The sequence below is a fragment of the Pelecanus crispus genome, chromosome 11 (genome assembly GCF_030463565.1).
Source record: "Pelecanus crispus isolate bPelCri1 chromosome 11, bPelCri1.pri, whole genome shotgun sequence".
Classification (NCBI taxonomy): Eukaryota; Metazoa; Chordata; class Aves; order Pelecaniformes; family Pelecanidae; genus Pelecanus; species Pelecanus crispus.
This window is the reverse complement of record NC_134653.1, coordinates 5126126-5143079: the sequence shown is the minus strand read 5'-3', so window position 1 is coordinate 5143079 and position 16954 is coordinate 5126126. Positions and strand designations below refer to the sequence as shown.

Genomic DNA, 16954 nt, shown 5'->3' with positions numbered 1-16954 from the left:
ATGGCCCCCTGACTTCTGTGTAATTGTTTTTCAGGGTACCAGATCTCCTGGGAGGTGTATGGCAAGAATGAATCTCGTCTTGCCCGCACGCTACCCAACACAACGCTGGAGTACAAGATCACGGGGCTGTCATCTCTCACCACCTACACAATCGAGGTGGCAGCTGTGACCGCAAAAGGGAGCGGATGGGTCACGTCCTCCACCATCTCTTCTGGTGTGCCCCCAGGTTGGTAAAACTCCATGAAACAAATTAAAAAGGGCTGATTCTTTGTGTTACATGTTCTAAAGATCACAAATTACTTTGGTTCAGTAATACTAAAAATGGTTTTATTGATAAAGCATTGGAATTCTTTACCACATAATTTAAATTTAATTTTTAGAACAGTTTAAAACAGTAACATGACATACTTGCAATTTAAAATTACCAGAAAGTTGAGGCTGTTCGATACAAATACAAAGAAAGTTGTAGGGATGGCAGAAGGAATGGACAAAGTAGTAAAGTGGATACAATACAGAATCTCTTGACATTTACAAAGTAACGTAAGAATGAAGCCTGAATCAATTCAAAAAGTGTTGCTTTGGGGGAAAAGTGGAGTTTGGAGGCTGTTAAAATGGAAAGGTTTTTCCATTTATAAGTAGTATAGCTTATGTCACTTATGAGAACACATTTGTCTAATGAAACTAAAATCTCATTTACAAGATTTGGGAGTGGTGGCCTGAGAAAGATTTGGGAGGAGGTACTGCATTGTCTGAGTTACCCTTTGGGCACCTGTAAATCAAGCCGGTTTGCATTTTGTTTTTAAAATTCTGCACTGTCTGTCATCCAGTATAGAAAGCAAACTAAAAAGCCCATTCTTACCTCAAACAAGCAGTTTCAGTTAATTTATGGGTTATACAAGTAGAATTTTCCAAAGTGGAGCAGTTAGTGTACATCACTGATGGTAATCCCATTTTTCCCTTTTCCAGTGTTTTTAAACTTTTCTGTATGTCTTGAAGTATACTTGCCTTTCTTTTCGCTAATCATAGGTAATTGTGACAAGCTGTAGACTAGATCAATGCCATGCTCCCTGTTGTTAGCCAGATAACAGCATTCTCCTACTTAGTCAGGGTTAGTTTATCGATCGTAGTTCCCACAAATGTGAAGTAAGAATCAAGAAATATTGTGTATTTGTGCATATGTGAAACATATGCCAAAAAGCTGCCTGTTTTTTGCCAGTTGCATTTGCACATAGTACAACACTGTGAATGATTACTGATTATAATACTAATTTCCATTACTTACAAATGCAAATACTATTGGGAATTTATTCTAAACAAACTATATTTAATCTCTTTCCTGGGCTTACTTTTGTTGATAATTCAGATAATATTAAAAATGTAAATGCCGCTGTAAGCTTGACTGATGTGAGGCAAAGATCTGATTGGGGCTGCAGATTTTTCCCTGTAGAAGGTCACCCTCTTTATTTGCAGCAGAAATATGCTTTCTATACTGGATGACAGACAGTGCAGAATTTTAAAAACAAAATGCAAACCGGCTTGATTTAAAAAAAATTATCTACTTTATTCAGGCATCAGAAATGCCCTCTAAAACCCATCTGTTATAGGTCAATAAAAGAATCACAAAATCTTCCCCATATTTTGAGTTTTTTCTGTTGTTAATGTATTAAAGTTCTATGTACTTTAAGTAGTAAGTAAAAATTATTGTCATTTAATTCTGGAGAAACAGAAGTACAGTGGAATTAGGTGACTTGGCAAGTGACTTGGCAGATCTGGAGCTGGGAAGTACCTTCTTCCCTGAGCCACCATGCTTTGCTGGTTATGCAACTTCTCTAAAATAGTAGCTGTAATTCTGTAGATGGGCTCTTTATTTTCTTGTTTGATCTATAAAATTGTGGTGCATGCTCAGAACAGCAGAAATAGTAATGCTGTATGTAATACTCTGACAAAAAGAAAAAAAACCCACAGCTATTTATTATAATTGTTATCAAGGTATTTTATATGCTGAAACACTGAATGTCAACACGTGTTACTTGGCCCTAGACGAAGAGCGTTTCCACCTCTCATTTACATTTCTATTTCTTCAGAACTTCCAGGTGCTCCATCCAACCTGGTGATTTCCAACATCAGCCCTCGCTCTGCCACACTTCAGTTCCGGCCAGGGTATGATGGCAAAACCTCCATCTCCAAGTGGATAGTCGAAGGCCAGGTATGTCCCTGACAAAAAGCTCGTAATGAAGATTCTGAGGGGTTAAAAAGGGTCTAAGTAGTGAATTGCTGTTTGGATTACAGTTTTTGTTTAACTTTGGATCACAGCTCTTCAGTAAATGGCCTGATAGTAGCTGTTCAGGGGGTCCTGGCAAGGTTGGAATGCAAGGGAGCTCGAGAGGCTTAGGTGAGAAATGGCTGTGCAGTAGCCAGTGAGGACAGGGTCATATGAATGCGGTAACTTCTGTTCACAGGAACAAAAGAAAAATATGATATATAATATATATATATATGTGAGAAAGCTTATCTTTTAAATAATTCACATGGATTTTTGTAAAGCAGCTTTGCTTATGTTCAGAAGAACACCAGATGCATCATAAGCAACACATACAGTTGAGCTTAAGTCCATCCATTTATTTAAAAAAGGATTTGAAACCTGTGTTTAGGTTCCATTAGGTGTATTTTCAAACCAGGTGCAAACCTGGAATTATTATCTCATAGAGTCAGAAGTATAGGAGGAATTGCCCTGAACAGTAAAGATACCATTATTCATGAGACTGAGTGTATTTTTCTGTCTTGTAATGGAATATACTGAGGTTTTCTATCCAGGCCTCTAGATATGAATAGGATGAATTCTCCTCTTCATCAGCTTTAAACAATATCCCTCTTTCTGCTGTCATTATGCCTTGGAGGAGTTATATATTCCTCATTTGTTCTCCTGACAGATAAGCTTTGCTTCTTCCTTTCCACCCACAGATCTTTATAAATAATATAGTCTGTTTTTAAGACCAAATGTTGGACTTCTTAAATCACCGTCACCACTTAGACATGTTGATACAATCACTTCACTTGGTAATGAGATTGTTGTGAACAAGTTGCTACATTTTGTACCGTTTACATACACATTATTGCATATTATGGAATTAAATACTAAAATCCTGTAGTATAGTGGCTTGGCACATTCTGGGAAGCATTTTTGTGCTGGAGCACCATATTGATATTGCTAGGAATTTGTTAATTCTGGGAATTGCAGAAAGCCACTGAAGTGAAATAAATTTGAATGCTTTAAAATTGCAATAACAATTACCATGAAGTTCATCTGCATCTGTGAAGAGCCCCAGGTACAAATAGTGGTTGAAAGGTTCTTGGTGTGCAGGGAGGGGAGGGAGGATCTTTCTTGTTCACAAACCGTCATCAACATCTCATGTGTTGCTGGAAAAGTCAAGGGGTTAGTGGTTCTGAGAGACCTTGGATCCAGGAATATTTGCTCCATGTGGCGAAGGCGCACAGCCAAAGTCTTCGCAGAGTCTGGGTAGTTCTTTTCACCACAGCTACCCTGCATGTTTCTTCTGCACCATACCTCACTGTTTAGCTTTGGCACAACAAGAAATGCTGTTCCGAGTGGATATAATTTAAAAAAAAAAAAAAAAATCATCTTGCTCGCATGATTAACAAAAATTTTTTCAGGTTTGCAGAGAAAACGGTGACTCCTTAAGGATATAGCAAATCCTCTTTCCAGAATGACAGCTGCATACAATCCTTTGTTCACAGCCCCTTTCTGCCAGCAGTTCAGTCAAACTCTCCTTCTCTCTTAAAGTGTGATTTCACAGCACCTTTAACCAATCTAAACTAGAGCTCTCATTGTCCTGCTCCCGTTCCCTCTCCTCATCCCCATCACTCTTACAAGGCTTTCTTACTCCTGCCTTCCACATGCACTGATTCTGGCGTGATCATACCCAGAGCTGCTACAAGGCTTGATCCAGCCAAGAACAAATGAGTTTCAGACAGATCAACTCCCTGCACAGGCTGTGTGTGCGATCAGAAGAGCCCCGTTGCAAGGGGAGGGGATGAGAACATGGTAGTGGGAGCAGAGACGAGGGCAGGGATGCCTCCATCCTGACTTGGATCTAAGCTGCTGTGGACCTGCCCTCCGGACTTCCTGGGTTTTTCTGCCTACCTTTGAAGGACACACAAGCTTTCACAAAACAGCTGCCTTTGACATCCCAGTGTTCACTTATGCCTTTCATGTAGTCTGTTCTAAGCAGTGACATGTCTCTGCTGGGATACAGACTACTGTCGCCACATCTGTATTTCAGCATAGACAACCATATTTGTTCCTTAGGACTATGTTAGGTTGAAGGGCAGCAGTTATACCCAACCTAAATATAGGGAGGATTTTTTCCTTTTGGATATCATTCACTGGCCCAGGTACAGCTTTAAATAGCCCTGTTAAGCATTTCATGCCTTAGCATTAAATTAGAAGCCACTTAAGGCATGGTTTTGCATACAATGACTTTAAAACAATTGGTATTGCGGAGTAACAGGGATCACATTTAACCATAAAACACTAATCTATGTGTTCCAGTGTACTTTTCAATTAATCAGTTGAATTAGAGAATTAAGATTCTGTCCAAGCAGGTACAGGGACTACATCTCCACCCATTCACAAAGTTTTTGAATGTTAGCCTTTCTGAAAGCTTGCAACAAGGTGCAAAGTAGCTGAAAACAGCTAGTAGCTTGGGAAGAAATATGTTGCCGTTTACTGAGACCTTGTACAGCATGATCTCTCCTGGAAGGAGGAGAACTAGGCCAATGTCCCCACATGGGTCTGTTCCCTCTGGGCTGTACTTCTGCTGGTGGTGGGTCCGTGACAAAGCATGACCAACAAACACATGGTACTGTCGTGCACTTCATCTGTGTCCCCCTCTGTTCATACAGCTGGGTGACAGCTTTGCATTGGACACCCCTTAATATGTCTTCTCTTCCATCTCTACTGGGAATATACCCTTTACTCGGGATGGCTGAGTCCTTACAGACAAACCATTTTGTATTCACACACACAAACAAGCTGCCACCAACATATTTTTCTTTGTTCCTGTATGTGGCACAAAGCTTCCTTGATAAGTGCAGGTCTAGAAAATGTTCCAAGTATTCCATTTTGGCCAAGTGCCATTTTTGAAGACTGATACTTCATGAACAATTTGGATGAAAAACACAGCTGGGAATTGCGGTTGATGCGAAATTTTGTACATCTGGCCTTGACTTCTGCTTTTTGTGCTGGGGTGTAAATTCACAGGAGCCACTGTGGAACTAATTCTCAATTATGGCAATGAACATGAGAGGAGAATCAGGTATTTAAGATTTTAGTGTTGGTAGATACTGAAATATCAAGTGTTAAAAATCCCATTTCTGTGTTTCTCGTGAAGCTACATTCTGTACTTCTGAAGGGATTTCTTAAAAGTCACTAGGCTGTTTCTTTTCCATCTTCCCATTTAGACTCAGAGGACTGGAGTAAACTAGATTTCCAAACAGAGAATGACAGAAAAAGTATCAATGCCATTTAAAAACATATTTTAACATTGTTTTTTCATTACCTTACAGTATAATCTAAAGAGAAGAGGGTCTAATGTAATATAATGGTTCTACTGACACTTGTTCAGAAGGACCAGCAGTAACAGTCTGGTGGCATTGATACTCAAAGGTAACAAGTTCATCCCCAAAGAATTTCAGTAAATCCTTCCAATCATCCTGTACTCTCAGATGCAGTTAGAGTATATATTGTAGGCATTTTTTCTGGCAGTTTGCAACCAAGAATGGCACTGACTCCCTGCTGTTGTTCACGTGGTTTTGTGTTTGCGCTCTCTATCTGCGGCGATCCAGTTTCAGCTTACTTTTCTCATGCTGGATTTCCCCTGGGGTTTTGTCAGAAGTACATAAATGACATCATCATGACTGTGCCTTGGTAGGTGCTTGGTCCACAGCACCAAGCTTTCCAGTGGCTAATTAGAAAAGCTGGGCTAACTTCTGCTGAGTTTAGTGTGGTTTTCTGGTGATTAATGTTACCGTGCAGACAGCAGAAGGCCTGTGGAACAGCTGAAGGCCGCTTACGAGGAGGCATTGCAAGTCATGGAGCCCTGAGTATATGGGCTAATATAGGGAGTTTTTGCTTAAAGCCTTTCTACTGGCTTTAGAGAGATTTTGTATGAATATCATGGTGAGCGGTAACAGAGTTTCAAAGTAGTAAAACCTTTAAAGTATTATCGCTGTATTCACTTGTAAAGCTGTGAGTTGGGAAAGACGTTGTAACTTTAACCATGAATTTGTCTGGTTTTGTGGGTTAAGTCAGCGACCCAGATAGGATTCATCCATTGTAGGAGGTTATTCTCTTGGTGTCGTTTTTACTTCGGAGCTGGTAAATAAAGTGTCTGAAACTCTGACAATTTTATGCCTTTGCCAATCTTTAAATCAAAAATGGCTGAATCGATTTAAGGATTTTGTAAGAAAAAAAATTGCGCCCAGGCTGACATCCTGTGAACTGAATTTCTCCCAAAGCGATTTCAAATGTGTGAGTTATGGACCTCTATAATGAAAACTCTGACATATCTTGAACTATAGTAGAACACAGGGTGCCTCTGTAATGTACAGAAACATTGTGTTTTCCTTTCCTGCAGTTAGTACTTCATAACTGTTCAAAATTTTGGCAGCATTACTGTCCTACACAAAATATCACAGCAAATGATTTTTTCATTCCAACTTTTAATTATTTTTTGTTTCTTTTAAGTCAAAATTCTGCAACTTTGCTCATATAGTGCATTCCATCAGAAAATGTTAAGTCACTTTACAAAATATTTAACGTTTTCCTTTTTAGAAATGGAGAAACTAATACATAGAGAATTAAAGAGTTCTGACATCACATCCAGTATTGTGTTATGCTGTCTCATTTCTGTAATAATACATGAATATGCCCTTTTATTGAATGTAATGCTCTGGGAACAGCTGAGAGATGGGAATGCGTATGTGCTAACTTGTGATGGCTGATCGTTATCGAGAATCCTATGAAGTGTGTTGGCAGACATAGGTGTTTTTACTGTGGCAGTCCTGGGGCCTCCTGGGGATTGTGGCCTTGTACGGAGAACTGTCAAGATGCAGAGTGCATTTCTTAAGGAGTTTTTATGTTGATGGTAACAGAAAAGCAGTTGGTGTTCTCATCTGCCTCCTAAAACAAATGTGTGCATCTGTCAACAAACATAATCCTTTTCTGAAGCTTGCATACACTGTTACCCAAAAAAGAGCTACAAGAAAGAAGCCTCCAAATTAACTTTATTTTATGCAGAGTGGCTCATAGTGGACTCTCTTGCCCCTCAAAGGACTCTTTTATCCTTACCACTGCCCGTAGTTCTTTTTGCCCCGTGGGAACCCCTTTGTAGTGTGATTCTTGAAACTGATACGTTTCTTCTGATCTGACATCAGAGTGTTTCAGCAAAAATAATTTCCTTTTCCTTCAAGAGCCTGAAACTTGGAATCTACTATAGATCTTGCGGAAGTTAAAAATACAGAAGTCCATCACTGAAGGTTCTCTTCCAAGACTCATTTCTGAGATTATTGCTAAATAATTGAAACTTGTTTTGAGTAGCAGTGACCTTGAATTGCTTGCCACACGAGTCAGTGGTCATGCAGAAGTCCCCAGGCTGTTCACCAAGCTACCCTACAGCCATTCACCCTCCAATCCTCTTGCTTTGGAAAAAATCTCCACAAAAGAAGCACACTTAAGTTATACTACTGATTTCAGTAGAAGACCTGATCCTTTGAGTTAGTTTCCCAAATGCTGGCACCAGATCCTGGGATCATTACAAGGTATTACTGTAACTAAAGCAAGTTCCCGATATATTTTTCTTCAAATCTTTTGCTGAATCACAGACCTATACCTGTGGTTGATTTTTTTTTTTTTAAATTTATTTATTTATTTTTTTCCCCCCCCTGCTTCTTTGTCATTACCTTTTGGTAGAAAATTAGTCCAAAAGTGGTTAATTGGGATCGTCTGTGCTGCCATTTGCCCAGGTAGAGGTAGTGGCCACCTGTACCAGCGGTTCCTGAGCTCGGGAGCAACCAACATGCCAGGCTTGGTTGGTTGGTGTCTGCCATTTCCTCTTAGCCTGCACCCATCGTTCCTACCAGGGAGAGCATTTAAAACCAGAAAGCTGTCTCCTGGGATCAGTTTCAAGGTGCTTGCCGTAGTCCTGGGCACAGAGAAGCTTTTGCTGCTTCTCAATCAGTAAAAGATCCTTAATATTTCCACCTTTGCAGCCAGCTGGTAAATGTCTATCTGCAAAACAGGTGGGGGTTTTTGGACACCTCTCAAGCTTGACTCAATGTCAATTGTTCACAGCCCTGTGGGCCTCTGGGTCTGAACCATGTGGTCCTTAATGTGTATTAATGACCTGCCTGCTGCTGCATAACGATTGAAACCTGTGGTCTTTTTTTTTTTTTTTTTTTGGCTATGCAAGAAATATTTTAAAAAGCTCTTACTGTTCTTAGAATACAAAAAGAAGACTAACTCACTACTGGAGATTATTTGCAGCCTCCAGAGCACTGTGGATTGTTGCTATATAATTACTGCAGCACTTTGAGGGGATGCTGTTAAGAGCAAGGAGTTTTGCAAAAAATAAGCATTTACTATAGACTTTCTACAGTATTAATCAAAAACTCTTAATAAAAAGTGTTCTATGTTTCCTTGACTGAAATCAACCCTCTCTTCCTTTCTTTTTTTTATGTAGGGTTCGGGGGTTTTTTAATTCTCTTTATCATCTCTTTGTTCTCTGGGTTCAGCTTAAGGCTGTTCTGTTTTACTGTGCAGACCTGTCTCAACTTGCTTCCTTCAAGCTTCTGCATCCATGGACTTTACTAAAATTTATGGAGCTCAGTTAGAACTGGGAATTTTAAAAGGCCAATCTCCACTGGCATCTCTTTTATATGTTGTTTGGTGTGTGGCAGTGACCTTGATAACACACAAGACTGAAAGGCCCATCACGACCTGTGCAACCACATCCCTCCATGAAAGCAGTCCTCTGCTAGGAAGATCACAGAGGCTTCTTTTCACAGTGCAACACAGAACTTATTTCTTTGGCCTAATTTTCCTTGTGTCATTTCTTCATGTACAAACATAAATATGCAGCACATCAAGTCCTGGGTGAGTGAAGAACTAAAACATCTATAAATAAATCAGGCTGCTTCTCCTGAAGGGGAAAAAAAAAAAGTGAATGAAACCTAATTTTCTATTTGAAGTACTTGGGGTATGCTAGATACTTTGGGCTACGTTGCCTATTGAGTACTTTGACAGTGTCTATGGCTGTAACTAGTATACAGAACTCGTAAGGGATCTGTTTAAAAAAGATTAAAGGAAATAGCTCTTTACACAGTGGGTTGTGAGCTTCTGGAATTTGTTGCCACAGCACTCTGTGGGAGTAGATAGTGTCAGTAAGTTGAAAAAGGATTAGGCATCTTCATGGATATTAAGTCTGTAAATAGACACTAAAGGGAATAGCTGCCTATGTACCCTCTGATATCCTTCAGCCCAGGATTGTGGGTACCACGGGAGGGGGAGGGACTTGGACTACAGGTACCGCCCTTTGTGGTAGGGTTGAAACACCAGAGTAAATGTGCACGGTGCTAGGGAATTATATCAGGGAGTCTCGTCTAAGATCCCCTGTGTTTCAGCACTTGTGAATCTCCAAAGTGAAGCCCAGCCATCTACCACCTCTCTTCTGTCTCCTCCTCCACACTCCTACCATGGCTCTTATGCACACAACCCTGCCTACTGATGCTGCCATCTGCCAGGGTCCCAGGTCAGACTCTGGCCTTTCTATCATCCCCTGTTGACTTCCTTTTAAGTACTGATTCATCTTCACTTCATCTCCAGAAAGCTGTATGGAAAGTAATGCTCTCAGTTCTCATCACCCTTTTGTCCCTTCTAACACTGCTGTAGCTGAGGGACTATGAGGGGCAACATGTTGTGATTAATTAATACAAAGGATTGCACTTGGAAAAGTCTCATCTAAGTGCAGACCAGCAGATGAGGTTAAAACACTTTTGTTCTTTGACTTTGTTCTTGTTTCTCCGTCTTCATTTCTGTGGCATTTTGCCTCCATTGAGACTTACTTAGTATGCATCAGTTCCTGCGAGTTATTATCAAGGCTATTTTTCATTTTGTTATATTACTACTCGATACTTTCGTATTGTAGCAGTGAGATTGAGCAGGGTATTAGCGCTCTCATGGTGTTTTTCTGGAATAGATCTTATCAGAGGATCCCAATGAAGTCCCAACAGGTACAAGGAAACTTGGCTAACTTGACTGTGTTGTCGCTTTACAAATAACTAGTGCCTTGTCATATAAAAATTAATATTAGCTGGATAATATGTATTTAAATGCATTTGTCCTTCCACTGCTGATGCATGATGACACGCATTGCAAAAGAGGTTATATATATAATTCTGTGTGTGTGTGTGTGTGTATATATATACACACACAGTCTGCTTTGTATTCCTTCTTACCTTTCCCACGTACAGGTTGGTGTACTGGGTGATGAAGAAGAGTGGGTGAGTCTTCGTGAGGTGGAGAATGAACCTGATGCTCAGATGCTGGAGGTACCAAACCTTACTCCTTACACTCATTACAGGTAAGAACAGCAGGTAATTAGCTGCAGCATGAAAAAAATGAGTAAATAGCAGCATGGAACAGCTTTCCTAATCGGAAACAGCTGGCTCTGTTTTATAATCTGAACAAAAGGGAAAAGGTTGGCTGTTTTCATAGTTTATACTTAAAATTACTTGTCTGACATTGTAATTTACATACAATACAGTTCATAACATTAAAAAGGAAATTCAAGTGCACAGTGAAATGCTTTTATGAGTAACTGATATCCTGTGACTTCCCTCATCTAAAGGGTGCACCTGTGTAACATCAGTCAGTGACAAATCAATTGTAGTTAAACTGGGGCAAACTTGTAATTACATATTTACATCAGTTTAAACATCATTTTATTGATTTAGCTTGATTTGGTAACATCAGTTAGATGAAACCGTTGTTTATAAGAATTTACCAAGTTAAGCTTAATAGATATATGCAATGCTTAAACTGATTGAAGTGAATCTACATTATGGGTACACCCCGGTTAAACGAGATTGATTTTTAAATCAATTCAATTCAAATGATGCATTGCTTTAGTGTAGACAGGATTTGAGATTTTGAGGTACTCAATCCTAATGAAAAATACTTTCATGAAATAGCTTGCTAATGTAAAGGCTGGTTGCAAGGAGATACAGTAACAAGTGTTAAATCACCTTGCTAGAAACTTGTCCCTTTTACGCTGGCTGAAGGGCCTATTAGCTAGCCCATGTGCTGTTGTGAGCGAGAAGTAGGTGTAACCAAGTAAAGCTCATGTAATTTACAATTAATTCAGTGCTGGTATGCTAATTTTCTTCCCTTAGTCAGAAGCCTAGGAAGATTTCTCACAAACTCTCTGCTGAAGTGTTTTACACCTCATCCTCAAGAGCTAAACATTTTACTGAAAGCTCTTTGAAAATTTTTTGAACCTGAGCAGAGCTTTCTAGTACAGAGCTTTAGGAAAATTATCTTCAGGTTGAGAAGATTTTGGTCTCATAAAGGTGGATCCTTAAAGCTGAAAAGGTAGAGGTGAATAGGAAAGTGCAGGTTGTACCATAGAATCACAGAATGCTTTGGGTTGGAAGGGACCTTTAGAGCTCACCCAGCCCAACCCCTGCAGTGAGCAGGGACAGCTTTAACCAGAGCAGGGTGCTCACAGCCCCGTCCAACCTGACCTGGAATGTTTCTAGGGATGGGGCTTCCACTACCTCTCTGGGCAACCCCTTCCAGTGCTTCACCACCCTCATTATAAAAAGTTTCTTCCTTATATCCAGTCTACATCTGTCCTCCTTTAGTTTAAATCCATTACTCCTTGTCCTCTCACAACAGGCCTTGCAAAAAAGCTTGTTCCCATCTTTCCTTTAGGCCCCCTTTACGTACTGAAAGGCCACAATAAGGTCTTCCCGCAGCCTTCTCTTCTCCAGGCTGAACAACCCCCCAGAGTTCAATGTTCAGTGTCCATGCAAAATAAGAAAGACTTGCACACCTAGCAGGTGCAGTTCTGCTCGTTGGCACTGGCACCTTTCACACTTCTAGTTCTCTACTGATCTTTTTCATCATAATTTGTAGGCTAAAGCAGCTCCTTGAATTTTGCCTAGTTCTTTCTCTCATGCATCCACAGATATGAGCTTTTTTTTGGTTTTGTTTCAGTGTAGAGCAATTTTATATAATTTTTTTGAAACCTCGAAAGTTGTTGCCAAATGGATTTGTGGTGCTCTAGTCAGCTTTAGTCACTGCCCACTGAGGAAATACATCACAAGAGCTAATTATCAGACCGCATCTTTAGCGGCCAGCTTCTTTTCTATATTTTGTGCCAATGTTTGAGAGTGAAATCAAGGACAGTATTTGTTTAATGTGTTTCTTTTAATGCATTTTCTAGGGAAACTAGAGCAGATGAGTAAACACTGCTATGTTGACGACCTCACCCTTCTTCCAAGCTCAGTCATTAGGTCCAAAAATTAAGTGTTTAGTATCAACAGGTCATGTATTTATGCGCAAGCGCTGGATACCTCTAATTGCTTGTGATGGGTGAGAGTATCTGAAATGTACAGCACGTCTTAATTATTTTGTGCTTCCTGAAAATAAGATTTCTCTAAATCTTTTGTGATCCAACAGGGATTTCTATTGTAGAAGAGATGGTTTTAAGCAGACAGGGTATTTTTTAAAGATGCATATCCATATTAAATAACTTAATCTTTCTTGTGCAGGAAGGCTGAAAATGCAGCACAGGGATAAATCAGCTTCTTTCAACCAGTAATTGAGGGGAAATGTTATCACTAGTATATTTTTTATATTGACAAGGAATGAGAATATCCGAAGTTTGATATTTTAATACCTTTCTGAATGTATTGTACAAGCATCGCAAGAGAAAATCACTTACTGTTAGCATAAGCTCATCAGACTTGGTATAATTAACATAAATTTCTCACACAAATACCTAAGTTTCTAATAGACCCTAAGCTAATCTCATTTTCATTTTTTTTTAATACCTGAGAGGATCTGAAAGCAGTTACCATAAAGCATTCACCAGTAAATACAAAGGGGACCTACATGCAACCACCTTTGTGGAACATTTAGAAAGACCTAATTTGTATTTTTCCATCTTTTTCCTGTTCTGGAAAGAGAGGTACCATTCGCTGAGGTGTTACAGCATGCACTGCATCTTTCCTCCGCTCCAGGTTCCGGATGCGGCAGGTGAACGTGGTGGGCCCCAGCCCGCTCAGCCAGCCCTCCCGGGTCATCCAGACGCTGCAGGCTCCGCCAGATGTTGCCCCCGGGAGCGTCACCGTCCGCACGGCCAGCGAGACCAGCCTGTGGCTGCGATGGGTGGTGAGCTGGCGAGGAGCAACGGGGGCGGAGGGGAGCCGGGTGCTGGTGCTTGGGATACAGCTGCTTCCCCAGGGAGTCAGGCCAGCACTCAGGAATGCTTTTTCCTTGCGTTCAGTATAAGGAGTAACAGCAAAATTACCTCCTTCTTCAGAATAGTTGGAAATCTGAGATTTACCTTAAGTGCCTTATTAATCACTTAAATTGCCTACTGCCACTACTTCTGCCACTTCATCAGGGGAATATATGCCTGTGTGTAAAACCTTGGCTTTTGAGACTCTCCAGTTCCACAGTCTCGGTCAATGTGTGGGACAGGAATATAATACTTGAGCCAATTTGCACTTTCCTGGGGCTCAGTTGTTTGCTTTGTACAAAACAGTCCCCAGAAGGTGCACACCGGCCATTGGCAGTCATCCCGCAGGTACTGAACAGCTGCGGTTCAAAGGCAGCAACGTTTGCACATTACACTCCAGTAGGAAGATGATATTCATGTGAAAGGGTGTGGAGTTATGTGATAAAACATAGAAAGAAATGATTAATTGCGAAGATGCAGTGATTGATGACATTGTTGTGCCCCTTTGACTGTCTCGGTTACCTGCAGACTTGCCACACTGGGATTTACTTGGCAATTAACCTGCTCCAGAATGGCTTTTCTTCTCCCGTGTTGGGCAGAATTTTCCACTGGGCTTACTGTGGTGTGAAGTTGATGAAGCACAGGTTTTCTTTTGCCCAAATGTTAGCTTTTCCGTGCATAAACTCATTATGGCTGGAAGTCAAAATCAGGCTAGAAACAAGGGGTTTTTCTCCCATCAGAAAGCAATAATTCCAGTTTCTCAGTGGGACACTGCACTTAATGCTGAACCTTGAAAGACCAAAAGCATCAAACTTGAAGGCGTCGCCTCGGTGTCCATAGAAAAGCCATTGCAGCTAATTGGATAGCACCCACATAACTCACTCGTGGCTTTACCATGCGAATAGCATGCCCATGTTGTTAAACCTTTGGTACTATATCCAGACCAACATACCTGACATCAAAATTAACTCTAGGTTGTTTTAAGAGACTTTAAAACGTTTTTAAGATTGTGTTTCCTTGCTGTGATACCTGGAAGCCTGGTTTTCGTGAGTCAAACTGCGCAGGTTTCAGGAGGAACAACAGCCACAGCTAAAAATGACCTGACGTACCTTTTTCATGCTTAATAACATCAGCATTTGAAAGTGTTTAATCTCTTTTTTTCAAGACCTGCAGGTGAATCTGTGTCCCCCTGGGAGCTGGGAATTCCTTCCTTCCTGCAGAATAAGGGTCACATTTCTAGCCCTGCTTGCCTGCGGGATAGTCTTCGAAGCTGTGAAATGTTAATGTATATCAAACTTTCCCAGTGATCCAGAACTGAATCGCAGTCATCCGTGGCATCATGTAGTTAGTTTTACAGGGAAAAACTCTAAACTTCATGAAGTAGGCTAATTATTTCATATTTTAATCTCTGAAATTGCTTGGGGAGTTAGAATACTAGAATAAATCTCTGCTGATAAATGAGTAGGCAGAGAGTCAGTAAAAAAAGTAAAAAATGTACGATAAATGAATTTGTCACATGCTTCAGCAATTTATCATTCATTTCCATAATTAATCATAAAGCTCTGAAATACATTGTATTCGTATCATCTCTGTTGATACACCCACAGCAAATGGCATAGTTCTGTGAGCGTATCTATTTGGTTCAAAATTAAGGTAAAAATTAAAAGAAAATTTCAAGCAACACAGAAATTTAGAGATCGTGAAATATAAATAAAACCAAAAATCAACCTCTGGACCTGTTTTGCCTTCCTATGGCCTTATATGAGTTCAGCCAGCCTTGGTCTATAGTTTGGAAAGCCCTGGCAATTTGTTCTGTATAGGAATATTGTGCTTTTCTTTGTGTCATTTGCCAGCCCCTCCCCGACACGCAGTATAATGGCAATCCAGAGTCTGTGGGGTACAGGATTAAGTACTGGCATGTGGATCTGCAGTCTCCCACCTTGATGAAGGTTATTAATGACCGACTGGAAAGAGAGTACACGATTGAAGATCTGGAGGAGTGGACAGAGTATGAACTGCAGATCCAGGCTTTCAATGCCATCGGGGCAGGACCATGGAGCGAAGTAGTGAGAGGTCGTACACGGGAGTCCGGTAAGTCAAAGCACCATGTCTGCTGTGAAGGACACATCTGAGAACTTCGGCATTTTCTGCCCTTTTGTTCAGGTCTTTTCTTTCATTTTAGATTTAATGGATCAACAAGCAAAAAAAGAAAAAAGAAAAAAAAAAAAAAAACCACAATCTCTAGATGCACTGAAGGCAAAAAGACATGTAGACCTTTGAGGGAGTTATTTATTTATTTTATTCCTACCCTGTTTTCATGCATAAACCTGCAGGTTATTTATTTAAAGCAAACAAAACAACCTCTCCCCATTCCTGCCCCTGTTTGGCAGCAGTGCGGACAACACAACGAGCAGCTTGCGTACAGCCTTCTCTGGCTGAGCACGTCTCTCATGCTTCCCCTCCCTCCCTCCCTGGTACCCCATTGCCCCTCAGTCTCCCTCTTTCCCTCCCTGCTTCCAGGCTGGGGCAGATTTTCTCAGAGTCGTGGTTATCTGAAATTTTACTTCAAGCACCAAGTATTTCTTAAAAGGGCACAAGTTATTTTAGAGAGCTGATTACCCATATAGCAATAAAATCATTATCTGAGCTTTTGATGACACGCTTTCAAAACTGCCTTCTAAAACTGTGTGTACAAGGCTATATAGCCATAATCTGCATGTAGGCATAACCTGCATATAGTCCTAGAGCACAAGTACTGTATTGGCTAGCTGAATTATCCATACTAGCATAGACACTTCAAATACCAGAAGCAAACTCTCAATCTCAGGCAACAGGAAATTATTGTTAGCTTAGTAGCAACAGTAAAGACAGATCTTGAAAAGCTGCTCTCTAGCTGTTAAATTCCACCAAACTTATTTCAAACCTACCTTGCACGCACCTGATAGATTCAAATTTATATTGCAAGTGAATAACAAAATGGATGACATGTACAGTTTAAAAGTTTAATAATAAAAGCTCTTTGTGACCTGTATTTATGCAAGTTTCAACACTGATATTTTTCTTTTTTTTTTTTTTTTTTTCCTATTTTTCTTCATTAAAAATGTTTTGGAATTTAATTCTATGTGTACCCTACACTTATAGACATACATATGCATGTCTGTGCACTCCGTACCACGCTGCGTTACTTGGTGTGAAGCGTGAACGTGCTGTACGCGGCAGGGTTCGGTCTGCTGGTTCAGATAACTATCCTTTGAACTAGCCGAGGAGAAGGCTAAACAAAGTCATCCCCCGCCATTAAAGTGTTGCTTTTTGGGAAGTAGTAATTGGAAAGCTATTGCCAGAGGTATTTGAAACAAGGTGCGCTTGTGCTGGAGTTAGAGATAGCATGACCCAGACAAAACAGTTTTGAA

At 40.4% G+C, this 16954-nt stretch overlaps 1 protein-coding gene across 1 annotated transcript in view; it reads left to right on the top strand.

Moving 5' to 3' along the window:
• SDK1 (sidekick cell adhesion molecule 1) overlaps positions 1-16954 on the top strand; it is a 417731-nt gene that overhangs the window by 323016 nt on the left and 77761 nt on the right. Inside the window, exons 21-25 of the mRNA XM_075718433.1 lie at positions 35-226; positions 2085-2206; positions 10549-10658; positions 13324-13474; positions 15398-15635. Coding sequence (XP_075574548.1) covers positions 35-226; positions 2085-2206; positions 10549-10658; positions 13324-13474; positions 15398-15635 — 813 coding nt within the window. The remainder of the gene's footprint in view (positions 1-34; positions 227-2084; positions 2207-10548; positions 10659-13323; positions 13475-15397; positions 15636-16954) is intronic.